We start from the raw sequence: 19,722 nt of genomic DNA, 5'->3' as shown, positions 1-19,722 counted from the left end.
CTTTAGCAATGGGGGGGGGGGGAGAGAGACATAGCATAAAGAGAGAGAGATGTAAAGGCAATTTTTTAAATTTCCCAATACAGTCATACCTCAGGTTACAGATGCTTCAGGTTGCATTTTTTCAGGTTATGGACCACCAAAACCCGGAAGTACCAGAACGGGTTACTTCTGGGTTTTGGTGGACGCACATGCACAGAAGCACTAAATTGTGCTTTGCGCATGCGCAGAAGCGCCGAATTGCAGCCTGCGCAGACGCACCGCTGCAGGTTGCGAATGCTGCAGGTTGCAAACCTTTATCCTGCATGGATCACGTTCGCAACCCGAGCATCCACTGTAGTGAATGGAGAAGAAAGAACAAGGAAGACTTAGACCCTCGAATTGGATCTGGCAGCTCCAAAGTGGTCTGAGCCAAATCAGACTGTTTAAAATGCGAAGGGCGGGGGGCAGAGTTCTAAGCTGAATATTGTTGATGCACAACCCTAGAATAGTCCCCTCATGAAAGCTGCCCAAAAATGCTTCTGGATGCTCATTACACATGCAGAAATTGCTACACTTGCATGCACGCTTGCCTTATTGCATGGAGATAGCTGGTGGCGCTGTGGGTTAAACCACAGAGCCTAGGACTCGCCGATCAGAAGGTCGGCGGTTCGAATCCCCGCGACGGGGTGAGCTCCCATTGCTCGGTCCCAGCTCCTGCCAACCTAGCAGTTCAAAAGCACGTTAAAGTGCAAGTAGATAAATAGGTACCGCTCTGGCGGGAAGGTAAACGGCGTTTCCGTGCTCTGCTCTGGTTCGCCAGAAGCGGCTTAGTCATGCTGGCCACATGACCCGGAAGCTGTACACTGGCTCCCTCAGTCTATAGAGCGAGATGAGTGCCACAACTACAGAGTCGGTCACAACTGGACCTAATGGTCAGGGGTCCCTTTACCTTTACCTATCAAACATCACTGGTTGCCAAGAACATATGCTTGTGTGGAAATTGCGCTCCTTGCAACTGGGCTGGTGTGCATAGCTAGACCTATGAACATATGACTTCTATATGGAGTGTTACCAGGTGGAACTCATTTCCTGATGCTTGAACATGGGAGCTCTTGCATTTGAACTAGGGAGGCTCAAGGAGGGAGCAAAAATAGTCGCAGGAACACCAGTAATAATGCCATATATATTGACAAGACAGGAATGGTTTACTGAGGAGAAGCTGCATGGCATGTGAAATCTGTATCTCTGCCAAACTGCAAAGTCAGAAGTGGAAATAAAGCCTTTACGCCTACGGAGAAGTAGTAAACGGCTAAAAGAAAAACAGACAAATCTTTCCTGACATGCAAGATGTCTCCTGATTCATAAGCAAAATAAGATTCCAATTAAAACATCTCCAAGATTGTTATCCAAATGAGTGAGAGTGAATGACAACCTTGTCCTTGCAAGAAACCTACAAACTGACCTATGCAAGAGAAGTAAGCTCTGGCCGATCCTTCCACCAGATTTTCAGGGAGTTTCAGAGACACTGGCTCAGAGATGACAGCACCTGCAATTAAAACATTAAACTTAAAATATATTTAAATGCATTTTTAAAATAACTATTAAATTTCCAAATATAACAACAACAAAATCTTCAACAAATTTCTGAACCATAATTTTGATGGACTCCCCTCCCTCACTTGGTTTCATTATTTAATACTCTTTCACGCACATTCTTAAAAAACCTTATACTCTTACTGTTTCAATTTTAAACATTCTTCATCATGTTACAAGTGACATATAAAAGTTTTCCTAATGTAAAAATCTGTACACACAGCTTAACAGTTATGCATTAAACATTTCAGAGTCCTCTTTCTTTCTTGGGTTTCAAATTAACTAATTTGTCCTGCATAGTTCAATAGCTTATTTTACCAATTTTCCTTCCTTCCTTCCTTCCTTCCTTCCTTCCTTATTTAAATGCAAAGGAATATAGAAATCAAGTGCTACATGCAGAAAATAAGCATAAACAGGTGCACAACAATCAACCTCAAGAGATTGATCTTGCTACCTATTTATAAATCTGGGAGAGCCCTCTTCTGTTTGTTCACATATACATTTCAAAAGCTTGCTGTGAGTGTCACTGCTATGTGAGGCAGGTTTTTTCTAGGTCTCCAGGTTTCGAAGCACCCCTGGCTTCCTTCCATGACTCTGACCCCTATCTCAGTTCTTCCTGTGCAATACCATGACCCCATTCCTAGTTCATCTCTGACAGCTGACAGCAGCTGAGCCCTGACGCCATCCCATTCACAAAAGATCTTGCCCAGAGAAAATTGTCTGGCCATTGCACAAAGATTGGCCAGGCATATTTTTTCTGGACAAGGAATTCCATAACTGGGACACAAGAACTGAAGCCCTAGATCTCACGACAACCCACTCACAGTCGAGCAGTCTTGATGTTACCATACAAGGCTTTCGGTATATTTTCTTACCGATGTTCCTGCACATTAGTGAAACACTATGCAAAAAGAATAGTCAACTAGCCATAAATACTGTAAAAAAAATAAATGCTTTTTTGCACACTAGGTATGTAGAGGAATGGAAGACAAAATGAACTGAACGAAGAACTGCAGCAAAATGCCTGTGTTTGTGCTCTGTGCAACATTCAGATATATATGAAAACTAGAACAAAAGAGCCCAGTTCCACTTCAGAAACAATCCCAGGTAATTTGGAACGCCAAAAATCAACAGAAATTCAGCTGAGGAGAATGTTGGAAGCATTCCTCTTCTGACTTGGTGCATCCTAATGATTTGAGAGGGCTCTAAAACAAACCCCTAAACCCTGGTTTAATCATTTCCCCCATATAAGCTGAGCATAGAAAATCTGCAGCAGAAGTGATGCAAGGCTCTTCTTTATTTTTATTTTATTTGCAGGTAGCAGGGAAAAGCCAGCATCCCCAGGTACAGTACTATTAGTTGATCCCATGAACCTTTCATTACTTTTTGACAGGTTCCTTCAGTTCCCATGCTCATAGTAGCCCACCAGAAGAGAGCAACCCTCTTACCTTCTGCACAGATAAGGCTGCTCTGGGTTAATTCTCTTTCAATGCCTTCAGACTATGAGAACAAAGAGGCAGAAAGAGGACATACAAATGAATGAATGAAGAATGAATGAAACAAAGAAATAGCAAAACAGGGAAATCCTAGATCTTTATAAACGATAACTATCACCACTGACACTCACATTGAGAAGCAATATTATATTGTAGTGTAACATGATGCTGACTTAAATCTGTCTAGGCTTACTATGGCTTTTGGAATCTGAATTCCCTTGCTTATCGTCAATCAGATTTTTGTTGTTTGTAGATGCTGGATATTACAATGTAATTCACGAAAACAAACAAGACAGTCTTAAGAGCAAGTTAAACATATACACCCCGACCCCCCCCAAGCAAGTTGTCAAAACTTAAAACTGTCCAGTTCCGCCATTCATTTAAACTGTTGCATATATAAAGAATTGTTGAGTTCTCATATCTCCCCACTCTTCTCTGCCTCCGTCTCCTCTTGAGAGCAGTAGTCACTGACCATTCTGCTAGTTATAAGACAGAAACTGCAGTTCTGCACATTGGCCGTCTATATTTATTATTAATTTGTTTAGATCTTTAAGACAAAACCTATCAGGTAACTCTGTGCTATGAGACCCGTGGAAATAAACAGAAGCAGCCCAAGAGCACATTGATTTCTGGTGCCTTTTTGTACAATACAAGTATCCTTCGCCATTTAATCTCCAAAATATACCTATTTTAGAATGCTATGCCAGTGAATTACTAAAAGTCATATTTTACTCCTGAAACAAACACAGTTTGAAGTCCCACCCAAGAAATCAAGATACTACATTTTTGGATGATGTTCCAGTCCAAAGTAAATGAAGGTTTATCCACCATTACCAGCTCTGTTTTAATTCTAGTTCATGCAGTGATTCAAGCTAATAGATCCTCTTGTGGTAGAACTGTTGGACCTCTGTCTATGAATGACACTTAGCTTTATGAGGGCCAATGAATTTAAAACTGGATCCTGACCAAAGAAAGAGATCCTCTTGGTTGGTGGTTTTTCTGTCTTGGATGGTGGTATTCAGGTGTTCTGGAGGGTGGCTGTACTCCCTGCTAAAGGATTAGGCCCACGGTTTGAGGGGTGTTTTTTGACCCAGCTTTGCTACTGGAATTTCACAATGCAGAGTGCCTCATCGTTCAGCCTGGACACTGAGGTCCAGCTCCGAGGGCCTTCTGGTGGTTCCCTCACTGTGAGAAGTGAGGTTACAGGGAACCAGGGAGAGGGCCTTCTCGGTAGTGGCGCCTGCCCTGTGGAATGCCTTCCTATTAGATGTCATGGAAATAAACAACTATCTGACTTTTAGAAGACATATGAAGGCAGCCCTGTTTAGGGAAGTTTTTAATGTTCAATGTTTTATTGCTTTGTTAATCATAATATTCTGTTGGGAGCCACCCAGAGTGGCTGGGGAAACCCAGCCAGATGGGTGGGGTATAAATAAATTATCATCATCACCATCATTTAATGTTTTTCTTTCCTGCCTTTCAACTCATAAAGGCTACTTACATTTTCAAAATGACAATAACACGAAGTACTTCGGATGTTATACTGTATTTGCACAGCAGTGGAAGGAAACGATTGTCCAGTCCACTGGGTGTAAAATGCAGTGTGTAGCAACTATGAGATATCCTTGCAGGCGAAAAAGGGAACTGCTCCACATTTGACCCTGACTGAATTAGCTAATTAGCCGCTGAGAAGGAAGCACATTTTTTGAAGCTCAGATCTTCCCACTGTACCTCTACTAGCACTTCTCTGATCAGGGTGTCCTTCCGTCCCACATCCAAGCCCCCAGATGTTCCATTTCCACAGTCCCCACTGTTTTTTGGAGCTTCAGCAGTAACAGACAAGGTCACAGCACCTGAAAGCAAACATTTTAATTTTTATTTTTGTTCTGGCACTTTCCCTGGGAAAACCTGCATTTTACTGTTGAATCGAAGCAAGCAGTAATAGTTTGTGTGTGTGGATTGCCATTTGCTCCAATTCAGTGATAAAACATGGATTTTCCTGCCGAAAGAGTCGGGACAAAAACCAGTAAACAAAACCCACTTGAATACGGAGCTTTAAAGCGCAATGCAAAAGGAAGTCTGGATGAGCCCTTAGAAAGATTACAAATAGAAAACCAATTAATTTAGGTTTTTTGCCTTCTCTCTGCGCAAGGATCTTGTTCTCATTGTGCCAGTTTCTCTTTGGAACTTGCATGTAATTTACCCATGGTGGGTTGTCTTTTTGATATCCTTCCTGGAAAAGATGCAGCAAAAACCCAAAATAAAACCTCTCATGGGCAAATTTTCAGCTTCTCAGATTTCTTCTACAGATACAACTCTGAAAGCAAGAAGGGCCAGGATACTGAAAAATTCCTAGTGGGAAACTGGACCTGAGCTTAATGGAATGCAGAGCTGGTGGTTCATGCAAATGAACAAAAATAGAATTAAACTATTGAGTTCTACGGAGCTACAAAATTAGGGAGATGATCAACACTGGAAAACAGGCCAATTATAGACCTGCAAACTTGTTACAGATGAAGGAGAAAATTGTTTCAGTTTGTATTTAAAGGTTTATATAAAAAGGTAAAGGTAAAGGTACCCCTGCCCGTATGGGCCAGTCTTGACAGACTCTAGGGTTGTGCGCCCATCTCACTCAAGAGGCCGGGGGCCAGCGCTGTCCGCAGACACTTCCGGGTCACGTGGCCAGCGTGACGAAGCTTCTCTGGCGAGCCAGAGCCGCACACGGAAACGCCGTTTACCTTCCCGCTTGTAAGCGGTCCCTATTTATCTACTTGCACCCGGGGGTGCTTTCGAACTGCTAGGTTGGCAGGCGCTGGGACCGAGCAACGGGAGCGCACCCCGCCGCGGGGATTCGAACCTCCGACCATGCGATCGACAAGTCCTAGGTGCTGAGGTTTAACCCACAGTGCCACCCGCGTCCCACAAAAAGGTTTATATACCTGATTATAATTTCCTGAAATAATATGCAAACTGACACACAGCCATCCTTCAAAACTTGCACTTCCGCAAATTTTGCAATGCAGTTCTCCTGACAAGCAATGTATACAAAAATGCAAGTACTAGGGTAAAGCATGCATATGGATGCATAAATCAGTGAAAATAACATACAAAAATTCATTTTATTAGAAAAAGTTGCCACGGGAATATGTGTGCGTATTAGGCAAACAGTGGGATATTCAAAGGGCAGTCAGGCCAACAATTTATAGGGACATGATATGAGTTGAAGCTCACAGAATTTTTCCTGGAGGTTTTCTAGAGAGAACTCTGTGAGACACTCCCAATGTGCCCTGACAGAGGGAGGACTACACAAACCTGCATCTAAAAATGCGCACCCAGGGCTGGATTTAGGTTTGATGAGGCCCTAAGCTACTGAAGGTAATGGGGCCCTTTATATGTACAGCTGTCCTTTGTCAACGACAAATGGTTGCTGTTTTTTGTGTTGAATATATGCTATATGGTAATTTCTGGACCTAATAGGTATCTAAAGCCATTTGCACCTGTTGCCATGCAACCAGTCCATGCAGAATGTGGGCACCCTATATGTAAAGGTAAAAGGTAAAGGTACCCCTGCCCGTACGGGCCAGTCTTGACAGACTCTAGGGTTGTGCGCCCATCTCACTCAAGAGGCCGGGGGCCAGCGCTGTCCGCAGACACTTCCGGGTCACGTGGCCAGCGTGACATCGCTGCTCTGGCGAGCCAGAGCCGCACACGGAAACGCCGTTTACCTTCCCGCTAGTAAGCGGTCCCTATTTATCTACTTGCACCCGAGGGTGCTTTCGAACTGCTAGGTTGGCAGGCGCTGGGACCGAGCAACGGGAGCGCACCCCACCGCGGGGATTCGAACCGCCGACCTTTCGATCGGCAAGCCCTAGGCGCTGAGGCTTTTACCCACAGCGCCACCCGCGTCCCACCCTATATGTAGAAATGAGCAAATCAGTGATATTTTAGGGAGCAGGCGGGGCCCATTACTTACATCACAGGAGCCTACACAATGTATGTAGGTTTTATTTTATATGTTTTTTATCTTCTATTTTGGAAATGTACATCCAGTGTTTTCCCTTTAAATTTTTTTCGGGGCCCCCAAGAGAGTGGGGCCCCAAGCTACAGCTTGTTTAGCTTGTACATAAATCCAGCACTGTGCGTACCGTAGGAGAAAAATCACCCCCAAATGCTGATGAATTTTCATGATGGCTTTTTGATTTATTTATTAGGGGGAAAATGAACAAACTGAAGTAGAGAACTAAATTTAAGAATGGAAAAATCAGAAAGTGAGAGAAAACAAAATGGGCATAGTCACCCATCCCCAAACATCAAGCTGAATGTACCCCACCAGAAGCTTGATAAAATCTCTTGATTTTACTGTCTTGCAGGAGGGGTATGGTTATAGAAAAAAAGACTTGGTTGGTCAGATGTGCAGGCATTCTGCATTTACATTTGGTGAACTGCATTTCTTACGCAAGTTTAAAACAGACAAGACTACAGTGGTGCCTCGCAAGACGAAATTAATTCGTTCCGCGAGTTTTTTCGTCTTGTGATGTTTTTCGTCTTGCGAAGCACGGTTTCGGGAAAGTTTTGGAAAAGCTTCAAAAACCTCAAAAAAGGCTACCACATCGCGTGCTATGAGTTGCTCCTCGAAGTCAAGTCACAACTGTATTAACGGTGTTAAGAAAAAGGAAACAAACTTGCAAGACGTTTCCGTCTTGCGAAGCAAGCCCATAGGGAAAATCGTCTTGCGAAGCAACTCAAAAAACCATAAAACCCTTTCGTCTTGCGGGTTTTCCGTCTTGCGAGGCATTCGTCTTGTGAGGTACCACTGCACCAGTTTACAAAGCAGAGAGGAAGAAAGAAGCTCACTCACCAAGTTTTTTAACGCTAATATTCCAAATGTATGTTTTCCTCTCACCGCCACACACACATCCTTTATCATTCAAAGGTGAGAGAAGAAGGGCTTCGAAATCCCGGGATTCGGCCATTGATACATTGACCTGCCAGAAGGGGAGAAACTACAGTTAATTAACAGAGTTAGCGTGGCTTCCTAGGACTAAGGGAGGATGCTTTAACCTTCGGCAGGGCAGAGAAAACCAAGACAAAAAGGTATTTCATTCAGTCTCCTCTACTATAGCAGGGATCTATAGTAACAGAAAACTAACCTAAAAACTAGAGCCAAAATTTGGAGACAAACTTAAAATAAAATAAGGACAGTACTGGGGTGGATTGGGAAAGGATAGAGGATGAACACAAGCTGAATAAATGCCACTCAGCTCCACTAAACACTTTCTAAGGGACAGTGCTTGGAAAGTGTTGGCTTGGGTGATAGCATTCTAGGCTACCTTGGCAGCTCTCATTAAGCAAAATCTAGCTTCTCTCTCCAAACACCATCATTGGTGAGGTTGGGTGAGATCATTCTAGCTCTCTTTCAGTTCCCTTCCTCCCCTTCTCCTTCCTTATATGGTGCTAGTTACACCATATAGTCACCCATTCCCACCCCCCTCTGAGTAATACCCCTCCCCACCTTCTCACTATATAGAAGGATCTGGCAACTTCTGTTTCAGTGTATCTGAAGAAGTGTGCATGCACACGAAAGCTCATACCAAGAACTAACTTAGTTGGTCTTTAAGGTGCTACTGCAAGGAATTTTTTTTGTTTTTTCTTATATGGTGCTGTAATTAATAATTGCAACAGTTTGGAGACAGTCTGTCTGGCTTTCTGAGAAACTGTAGTGATCTACAGATTTGGGACAACTCAATCCATTCTTCAGTTATTTGTAGCTACTTCAACTTGAGCCAGACAGGGCACAAAGGGCCTTGAATTTATCTGAATCTGGTGCACAGCACTAGTGTAAACAATATCTCTGCCAGATCAAGGAACCAATGTACAGTGGTACCTCGGGTTAAGTACTTAATTCGTTCTGGAGGTCCGTTCTTAACCTGAAACTGTTCTTAACCTGAAGCACCACTTTAGCTAATGGGGCCTCCTGCTGCTGCTGTGCCGCCAGAGCATGATTTCTGTTCTCATCCTGAAGCAAAGTTCTTAACCCGAGGTACTATTTCTGGGTTAGTGGAGTCTGTAACCTGAAGCTTCTGTAACCTGAAGCGTATGTAACCCGAGGTACCACTGTAGTTCAACATTTATTATGTTGGCCTTTAGAAGGCACTGTAAATGTTCCAAGTATATCCTTTGCATATAACTGCATCTAATTGTTTAAATACAAATGCAAAAACAATAAATGGGAATGTGTTATAAATTAAGCCAGCTAATTAAAAAGACAAATTGTTTATATAGGCCAATAAAGCCCTGACAGAGTGCAACTGGTTTAGCCATCAGTCTCACTTCCCAAGGAATTGTAGTGAGAAGGGAGTTGGAGATCTCTGAAAGGAAACTCTCAGCACCTTAACTAACTACAGTCCCCAGGATTCCTAAGAAAAGGCACAACATCTAAACTGGTACAAACTCAGTAGGAATCTATGTGTTTGCAAGTGCAATGTGCTTTAGTCTAACCTTTTCCTGTTTATCTCACTGATGTGGATGGTTTGCACCCCAACCCCCAAAACCAATATGCAAGGGCCTTTTCTAGACATGAAAGAGAGCAAAGAAGGAATGAGAGGGTGAACCTGAATGCATTCCTGCAGGTAGTTGAAGACAGTGACTCTACAGAGGAAATCTTCCCCTCTAACTATGGAGTAAGGCAGCGTCATATGAACAAAGAATGTCTGGAAGGCAATCAGGGTGGCAGGCTTTGAGATGCCAAACCCAGCCTGCTTCTCCAAGCAGAAGGCACTGGCTTTCCACTCCGTGATGGTATCAGGGACGGTGTAGGTGAGTTTTGCATGTCCATCTGAACTAATAAGGAGAGAAAAACAAAAAAGGTATATATGGAACCACAGGCTTGACTATTTATATCCACATTACCGAGATGAAAAGCCTCACCACGTTCTTATGGTGTTGGGTTAAGTTGAAATCCACATCACTTTTAAAAAATCAAAAAATCACTCTTCCTACTGCAGCAGGCTAGGGACGCGGGTGGCGCTGTGGGTAAAAGCCTCAGCGCCTAGGGCTTGCCGATCGAAAGGTCGGCGGTTCGAATCCCCGCGGCGGAGTGCGCTCCCGTCTTTCGGTCCCAGCGCCTGCCAACCTAGCAGTTCGAAAGCACCTCCGGGTGCAAGTAGATAAATAGGGACCGCTTACCAGCGGGAAGGTAAACGGCGTTTCCATGTGCTGCGCTGGCTCGCCAGATGCAGCTTTGTCATGCTGGCCACGTGACCCAGAAGTGTCTGCGGACAGCGCTGGCTCCCGGCCTACAGAGTGAGATGAGCGCACAACCCTAGAGTCTGGCAAGACTGGCCCGTACGGGCAGGGGTACCTTTACCTTTACCTTACTGCAGCAGGCTACACTTTATGTACAGTGGATGCTCGGGTTGCGAACGTGATCCGCGCGGGAAGCACGTTCACAACCCGCAGCATCCGCAACCCACAGCGCCACATCGATTCGGCGCTTCTGCGCATGCGCAAAGCGTGATTTAGCGTTCCTGCGTATGCGCAAGCACCAAAACCTGTAAGTAACCCATTCCAGTACTTCCGGATTTGGCGCGGTGCGCAACTCGAAATCGCGCAACCCGAAGCATCTGTAACCCGAGGTATGACTGTACTGTTCTTGCTAACCCGCTTCTGATAATTGGAGAAAGACAGGACCCTCACTGTTTTTGGATAGCAGTAGGGGTGGGGGAGGGACACAGGTGGCGCTGTGGGTTAAACCACAGAGCCTAGGACTTGCCGATCAGAAGGTTGGCGGTTCGAATCCCTGCCACAGGGTGAGCTCCTGTTGCTCGGTCCCAGCTCCTGCCCACCTAGCAGTTCGAAAGCACCCCAAAAAGTGCAAGTAGATAAATAGGTACCGCTCTGGCAGGAAGGTAAACGGCATTTCCGTGCGCTGCTCTGGTTCGCCAGAAGCGGCTTAGTCATGCTGGCCACATGACCCGGAAGCTGTACGCCGGCTCCCTCGGCCAATAAAGCAAGATGAGCGCCGCAACCCCAGAGTCGGTCACGACTGGACCTAATGATCAGGGGTCCCTTTACCTTTACCTAGGGGTGAGGGAAGCAACATGACCTCGCAAGGACTAAGTCCAGAGTTACAGCAGATGCAAAAATCATTTGGTTTGCAGCATAGAAACTCTGTTAGCGGGGAGCAGCAAAGAGAATTGAGGGAATTGCGTATGTTTAGCCTGGTAAAGAGGAGACTGAGGGGAGATATGGTAGCCATCTTCAGATAGCTAAGAGGCTGTCACATGGAGGATGGAGCAAGCTTGTTTTCTCCTGCTCTGGAGACTAGGACCCAAACCTATGGCTTCAAGTTACAAGGAAGGAGAGTCGGACTAAATATCAAGAAGAACTTTATGACAGTAAGAGCTGTTTGACAGTGGAATAGACTCCCACAGGAGATAGACTCTCCTTCCTTGAAGGTTTTTAAGCAGGTGTTGGGTGGTCATCTGCCATGCATGATTTTCTTGAGATTCCTGCATTTCAGGGAGTTGGAATAGATGACCCTCAGAGTCTTTTTCACCTCTACAATTCTAGGATTCTATAAACAGAATCAAACCTGTGCAGAAATTGCCAGACAGGGCAATGAAAGGCCTTCTGTGGTTTGTATAACACAATCTTATTTGCAAGATTCAGAATATGCACTGACCCCAGGGAATGTCATTCCCAGCTAGAGCTGTTTCCAAGATTTTGGTAGATCTCAGGCAATGTACCCTCAGAACCACCCTTTTAACTTGAAAGAGGAATGACATGCAAGGAGGAGGGATCAGGAAGAGGGATTCTGTGGCCCACTATATGTTGCTGGACTCCCAACTCCCATTAGCCTCTGTCAGCATAGCCAATGTAGACCAGAAACATCTGGAGGGCCACAGGTTAACCACCCCTGGGGTAGAACCAGGGGTGGTTGAATCTGCCAATTTTGCTTCTCTCAGGTTTCCGTTTTCCCAATCTTAAATTCAGTTCCCCACATGCCTACATCATTTTGTTATGTTTAAAAAATATTTATGAAAATCCACCAGCATTTTGGTGCAAATTTCTCTTACACGCAGCTTTGTATGCAATCTTGCCAAATATATCATTTTTTGCAAAGCATATTTCCCCTAATCTTACACATTCTTCTAAGTTACATTTACTGATACATGCATTTTTATACATGGGTGGAGAACTTCACTGCAAAATTTGGAGACATGCAAATTCTGAAGGATGACTTTGTTTTGATTTGCATATTGCTTCAGAAAGTGAGAATTAGCTATATTCACCTTTAAATGCAAAGTAAAACAGTATCCTCCCTCATTCCCAGGTAGAACAAACTGGGTGCTGGCCAACTCTGGATACTCATTGTTCTTTGCAAAATCTTTGGCCAATGCCAATAATAGCCAATGTCAACTCACCCAATACCAAACAGTTCCCAGATCCAAGTTTCAGGGAAGAACCTCCGAACAGTCTCAATAACTCTATCTCGAGATACGTCTCCTGAAGGAGGTGGTGGTGGCGGCGGCGGCGCAGATTCTAAAACAATAAGAAAGGATATCTGGACTCTTAGTTCTATGAATTTGCAGCGGTAAGTGGCAGGACACAGGAGCAGCTACATTATCCCCTATGCAAAAAAATCTGTAGACATTAATCTTGCTTGGTCTGAGAAGGAGTTGTGCCTGTTTTGGACCATGCTCTGGCTTACTTCGATGACTATCCAGCTCCCCTGGGTCCCAGAAACCAACAACCTGGAGCCTAACCCTTCCTGTGGAATGACATCAGTTATATGGAGCAAGTGCTGGAAAATGCTCAGCAAAATGGCAGATATGACATGGGGAAGGCGTAAGTTCCTGAAATAGAAGAGTGTGCTGGGCCTGGGGGTAACCCGAGTAACACAGTCCAGGTCCAGTCCCGAATCCAAGGGTTCTGTGAGGAGTCAGTCTGACAGGGCCAAAGCAGGACACGAGGCAGGAAACCAGGCAAGGTCAGGCACAGGATCACAGGCAGGTTCTGGCAAACAGCAGCATTGCTCCCGCAACCTGGGGAAGGGTCTGACAGCCTCTTATCTCTGTCAGGGTAACGGCCGATCCCGATCCCCCAGTGACTCACCTCCCTGTCTCGCCCAAAGGCGAGCACTCCTCCTGCGAGTACTCAGGTCTCTCCTTCTCTCAGACCTCAGTCTCTGCAGCTTGGGAGATGTCGGTGGGTTACTAGACCCAGAGGCCGCCTCAGCCTCTCCTGACCCAGTTGGTAGTGGAGCAGCTGTAAGTGAGTGCCCAGCTGAAGGCAACGAGGTAATCCCCACATCTGGAGCCAGGGCAGGCTCAGGCCCCTGACTCGGCCCAGCTGGTGTTTGTGGCAGGGGAACCTTTGCAGACTGGGGCTCTTCAGAATCAGGCCCCAGACTGGGTTCAGATGCCACCTGGGGCAAAGGATCCGGTGTGGACTGAGACTCCTCTGGCTCCGAGTCCGAGCCCTAGTCCCAGGCCATCACAAAGAGAGAATGAGACAGGGCTAACATTTCCAGCAGTATCTCCGTGTTTTTGATAACATGCACACACAATGCATCATTTGATGCTGAAATTACTGAGCAATGGGCAGGCACTGCTGGCCACTACAATCACCTGGATATCCAGGTTCAGGTCTGTATCCAAGAAAGCATTCCCCAAATGATAAGCTTGCTGCTCCAGGAGGAATGCAGTACTATCCCAGATAGGCTAAACATATAATCCAGGACTACCAGAACCCCAGGCAACTTGTCTGAAATAAACTTTGGCTGGTTCACTTTCATCCAGTCCAAAACTGCTGCCACATACCGATTCAGAACTTCCACTACCTCCATCTACATATGGTTGACACCAAATTCCAGGTGACATCTCCTAGCAACTTCATGCAGATGTGAAAAAGCCTGTGAGATGCAACAGGCTTCTGGCACAGGGCAGAACAGCAGTTCCCCATTGCTACCTTCTGGAACCTACTCACTAGGTAAGCCCGGAATAGTAAGCCCCCCCCCCCATCCCAAATAGGCATTCCAGAAGGAAACCATGCTGAATGGTAGCAAAAGCTGAGGAAAAGTCCAGGATATTGTGCAGTGCTACACTTCCTTCTCCATCTAACTTTACGGGTTTGCACCATCCCCACCCAAATTACCTGCAAAGATAGGGCCAGATGTGGTTCTGGCAAAAATTTCAGATGACTCCTCAAAAGGCCGAAAAGGACCACGGCCACTGGAGCATATAACTGGTTGCCGAAGCCGGGAGTTGGTTACAAACTTTACACCCGTAGCCTGAATTTGAAAATAATAATAAATAGCTCAAGATTTTGCACACATTCCTCTTTTTCTTAATATTACTATCATCTCCATTATTTCTTTATTTAGATCATTTCTTCCTAGGGATAGAGGGATCTGTCAATTTCAGATTCTCTCTCTTTCTCATATTTCTAATCTTAAATTCTCCACATTTCTACATGATTGCAACTTTTGAAAAAAGATTTCTCATGAAAATTAATCAACATCTTAGTGCGAATTTTTCCTTATTTTATATGCCGTTTTTGCCTAATATAAACATATTTGCAAAACAGTTTACACCATTTCTCCTCCTCGACCACATTCCAGCTCTACCCCACTTGACTCCTCTATAAGTCAGCTGATTGACTCATATGGGTCTCCTGCTGAGTCACCTGACACTTTGCCCACTTTGGAATGTATAGCCTTTAATATTCCAAACTCCATTTCATTGACTGCTTTGTAATTTGAAAGCTAGTTAGAAATATTCAAATCATACGATTTTAGTCATGTACCAGTGGAATGTGGCTGAGAATCACAAAAAAACCACCCTCCAAAACACTACTGAGAATGGCGATGGTTAGACATTTCTTTTCTCTTAATTGCTCACAAAAGAACTATGTGCAAGTCTTACTCTTATTTCTCCATAGATATCTGGTCCATAGTTGAAGCTAGCAGGAACATAATACAAGCCATCATGAAATATGTTGTCTGGTGGAATGCAAGGCTCTTGGGGATCATCCTCTAGGTTAAGATCATTGAAGTAGTAACCAATTATATCATAGCTAAGGAGACTGTAGACCTAAGAAGGAGAAACCAGTGCAGAAGTCTGTTATAAACAGGGCTAAAAATAAAATGAAATTCTGGACACAGACACTGAAATTTTGTGTCACAAATGACTGAAATGTTCAGCCTGCACAGGGTGGGACTTGTGTTTGCCTTGGAAGATTCCATACTGTACAATCTTGGCTTCTAGTAGGGCTGCCATATGCCCAGGATTCGGGCTGCCAAAATGGCGGCTGAGTGGATTTTTGCTGAGTCAACAAAATATCCGGAAAACCTATCCGGAAAACCTGGCCATATTTTTCTGGGGGGAGGGGGGGATTTTCACTTTGGGGAATATGGCAACCCTAACTTTTAGTGTATCCCTTACAGAAGTGGCACATCAACAAAGCAGAGGTTTCTGTTATAAACATCTCTGCTGCCCTTGCAACCTCTCAGCCAACCCTTCGTCATCCTGGCTACCACTTAGGGTGGCAGGATGGGAGCAAGCAAAGGCTCATACTCAGAGCAGGACAAAACATGTCTCTCGACTAGGGCCCAAAAGCCCGAAAAATAGCAAAGTGGTGAGAAAGGTCTAGAAACGCCAGAGCTGGTGAATTTATCGTGACTGAGTTTGGTCTTTCAAATTTCAGTGGCACCCTGTACAAGCCCCAAATTTGGTGCCCTCACCTCTCATATTCTGTTCTAGGTGTGCACTGCGTCATACTTGCAGTCCCCTACAGCGTCCCCTTCAACTCGGTGGCCAGCACAGGGGAACTGGTCATGCTGCCCTAAATCCACCTCTGGCCATGGTTGGAAAGGTGGCAGCATTCTTTACTGCGTCACTCAGTGTCAGGGACGTGGCTGAATCGAACACCTGGGAAGAGTCTGACTCTGGAGACGAAGGATTGCCAGTACAAAGGGAGCGAGAGTCTGACTCTGGAAGCGAGGGATTTCAGCCACAGAGAGAGCAGGAGTGGGTTAGTTCATCCCCCCTTCATCAAGAGTTCCCAGACTTGGAAAGCTCACAGGCAGAGGGAGGGGAGGAGATAGATGTCATTGAGGGGGTTGCCAGGCAACCAGGAGGTAGAACCAGAAGAGCTGAAAGGGTTAAAATGCAACAGAAATACAAAAGAGGAAGGACTGGACTTTGGCGCCCTTCGTGCTGTGACGGGGGCAGAGACTCAGAATGACCAACTCGTAGCTAAAAGCGGCAGGCTCAGAGCCATGCTCTGGATGTAAATTGTAAATAAACGTGGCATAAAACTGCCAGAGACTCATTAGTTCTTATTGGGGCTTGCTTGCCTGCCTGAGATCATTACACTCAGCATGCAAGATTCGGTGTGGGCACAAACAGGCAGGTGGCTTTTGCTCTTACACTTTCAGCTGACAATTCTGTCTCTGGCTTCAAGAGAAGAACGCTCTGGTCCACAGCTCGCAGAGCACAGTGGGAGTTGGGAGCAGCTTTGACATCGAGGCTGACATTTGAAGCTGGAAGAGCTTCCTTCACGGAGAACTGGAGGCTGACCTGAAATCAAGTATAAAACATTTAAATGATAGAATAATAGAATCATAGAGTTGGAATAGACCACAAGGGCTATCAAGTCCAACCCCCTGCCAAGCAAGAAACACCATCAGAGCACTCCTGACATATGGTTGTCAAGCCTCTGCTTAAAGACCTCCAAAGAAGGAGACTCCACCACACTCCTTGGCAGCAAATTCCACTGTCAAACAGCTCTTACTGTCAGGAAGTTCTTCCTAATGTTTAGGTGGAATCTTCTTTCTTGTAGTTTGGATCCATTGCTCCATGTCCACTTCTCTGGAGCAGCAGAAAACAACCTTTCTCCCTCCTCTATATGACATCCTTTTATATATTTGAACATGGCTATCATATCACCCCTTAACCTCCTCTTCTCCAGGCTAAACATGCCCAGCTCCCTTAGCCGTTCCTCATAAGGCATCGTTTCCAGGCCTTTGACCATTTTGGTTGCCCTCCTCTGGACACGTTCCAGTTTGTCAGTGTCCTTCTTGAACTGTGGTGCCCAGAACTGGACACAGTATTCCAGGTGAGGTCTGACCAGAGCAGAATACAGTGGCACTATTACTTCCCTTGATCTAGATGCTATACTCCTATTGATGCAGCCCAGAATTGCATTGGCTTTTTTAGCTGCCACGTCACACTGTTGGCTCATGTCAAGTTTGTGGTCAACCAAGACTCCTAGATCCTTTTCACATGTACTGCTCTCAAGCCAGGTGTCCCCCATCTTGTATTTGTGCCTCTCGTTTTTTTTGCCCAAGTGCAATACTTTACATTTCTCCCTGTTAAAGTTCATCTTGTTTGTTTTGGCCCAGTTCTCTAATCTGTCAAGGTCGTTTTGAAGTGTGATCCTGTCCTCTGGGGTGTTAGCCACCCCTCCCAGTTTGGTGTCATCTGCAAATTTGATCAGGATGCCCTTGAGTCCATCATCCAAGTCGTTGATAAAGATAAAGCCTTCTTTCCATCTTAGACTCTTAGAAAGCCACCATACTTAGATTGAGACACCTGTTGTGGCCTATTGTGTTACACTGGGTTTGTTTCACTTATCAATAGGGGCTTCCTGTATAGCTGAATAAGAAAATGAATTATGGAGTGGGGCACATTTATTTCATCTTCTAGCTGAACATGTCTTATGCTTGTTGGAACTGATGTCTAGTCCCCAGGCTATGAAACACCATCAGGGAGGGAGGCAAGCTGATGCTGAGGGGGATTGTTAGACAACCACTAAACACTTGTCCCCACAATCTGGTGCAAGCCATACAACTTCCATACCATGAGCTAACTTCTGAAATTCCAGAAGACCAAGAAAAGACTAAAGCTTAACTCATCCAGCTTTTCAAGGAGCTTTCCTAAGAACAAATCGCCATGTTCCACATGTTCCACATAACACCGGTCTTGAAAGACCTACATTGGCTCCCAGTACGTTTCCGAGCACAATTCAAAGTGTTGGTGTTGACCTTTAAAGCCCTAAACAGCCTCGGCCCAGTACAGTGGTGCCCCGCAAGATGAATGCCTCGCAAGACGGAAAACCCGCTAGACGAAAGGGTTTTCCGTTTTTGAGTTGCTTCACAAGACGAATTTCCCTATGGGCTTGCTTCGCAAGACGAAAATGTCTTGCGAGTCTTGCCATTTTTTTTTGCTCCCCCCCCCTTTTCTAAGCCGCTGAGCCACTAATAGCCTTTTAGCAGCTCAGCCGGTAAGCCTTTAATAGCCGCTAAGCCGCTAATAGCGCTAATCCGCTAAGCTGCTAATGGGGTTGCTTCGCAAGACGAAAAAACCGCTAGACGAAGAGAATCGCGGAATGGATTCTTTTCGTCTTGCGAGGCACCACTGTATACCTGAAGGAGCATCTCCACCCCCATCGTTCTGCCCGGACACTGAGGTCCAGCGCTGAGGGCCTTCTGGCAGTTCCCTCATTGCAAGAACCAAAGTTACAGGGAACCAGGCAGAGGGCCTTCTCGGTAGTGGCGCCCACCCCATGGAACGCCCTCCCATCAGATGTCAACGAGATAAACAACTACCTGACATTCAGAAGACATCTTAAGGCAGCCCTCTTCAGGGAAGTTTTTAATGTGTGACATCTTAGTGTATTTTTGGTCTTTGTGGAAGCTGCTCAGAGTGGCTGGGGAAACCCAGCCAGATGGGTGGGGTACAAATAATAAATTATTATTATTACTATTATTATTATTATTATTGTCAGCACACAACCCCAGAGTCGTCCGCGACTGGACCTAACAGTCAGGGGTACCTTTACCTGCATATGAAGTGTTTTGCAGTTCTTACCTCATTGCGTTATCTTACCTTATTGTGGAAGCACTTTTCTATCTCGAATCTGGCAGTATCAGCAACCACCTCCCTCTCAGGATGTAGAGTATAGACCAGCAGCGTGGCAACGGGAGCCATGTTTGCATCGACAGAAAGTGAGATGTAAAAGTGGCCTTTGGAAGCTGCCGAATCATCTGCATGGAGAACAGTAAGAGACAAGCTGGGGTCATCAGCCTGAAACACAAGGCTCCTGGCAGAGGGCTTTGAGAGAAGACGATAAAGAGGCTTGCACACTTACAAAATTTACACTGGCTCAACAGACTCAATCACCGTTCAGGATCATGGTCTACAAATATAATAAATAACCAATGGGGCTTTTAAAAAAAGAATGTATGTGGTGGGGCAAGAATTTGACACATGAGCACATTTTGCAAGCAAAATCAAGGCAGACATTTCACCTACATTCTTCCTATACCCAGAGCTACGGTGGCTCATCCAGTTTTTCCGCCTGAGGCAAAATGGGAACGTGCTGTCCTTGCTGCCTCCCCTCTGCCACCCTCTACCAAAGCCTCACTTACCAGGGTCACGTGGCGGTGGATTCTAGTGAGGTCTCATGAGATCTTGCTAGAAGCCACTGCCATTTCCGTTGGGCACCAGTGGGTGTGGTGCCCTGGGGGACTCCATCACTTGAGGCAGTTATCTCAGTCCGCCCCATGGGTGGGCTGGCCCTGACCCAGAGCCTCTAACATATGGTACCTCCCTCCAAGAAAACAAATCACCTTGGGGAAGAGAGATGG

The 19,722-nt window shown here is 45.4% G+C and overlaps 1 protein-coding gene across 1 annotated transcript in view; it reads right to left on the bottom strand.

Annotated features, from left to right (window-relative positions):
* The window catches only part of LOC114588073 (ovostatin-like), a 56,228-nt gene that overhangs the window by 18,037 nt on the left and 18,469 nt on the right, over positions 1–19,722 (bottom strand). The window contains exons 14-23 of the mRNA XM_077920921.1: positions 18,962–19,119; positions 16,502–16,651; positions 14,996–15,163; positions 14,226–14,361; positions 12,494–12,611; positions 9,680–9,908; positions 7,927–8,053; positions 4,800–4,921; positions 3,021–3,072; positions 1,442–1,525 (exon numbers count right to left, since the gene is read on the bottom strand). Coding sequence (XP_077777047.1) covers positions 1,442–1,525; positions 3,021–3,072; positions 4,800–4,921; positions 7,927–8,053; positions 9,680–9,908; positions 12,494–12,611; positions 14,226–14,361; positions 14,996–15,163; positions 16,502–16,651; positions 18,962–19,119 — 1,344 coding nt within the window. The remainder of the gene's footprint in view (positions 1–1,441; positions 1,526–3,020; positions 3,073–4,799; positions 4,922–7,926; positions 8,054–9,679; positions 9,909–12,493; positions 12,612–14,225; positions 14,362–14,995; positions 15,164–16,501; positions 16,652–18,961; positions 19,120–19,722) is intronic.

The sequence above is a fragment of the Podarcis muralis genome, chromosome 17 (genome assembly GCF_964188315.1).
Source record: "Podarcis muralis chromosome 17, rPodMur119.hap1.1, whole genome shotgun sequence".
Lineage (NCBI taxonomy): Eukaryota > Metazoa > Chordata > Lepidosauria > Squamata > Lacertidae > Podarcis > Podarcis muralis.
The sequence above is the reverse complement of the archived record's forward strand: the minus strand, read 5'-3'. Positions and strand labels throughout refer to the sequence as shown.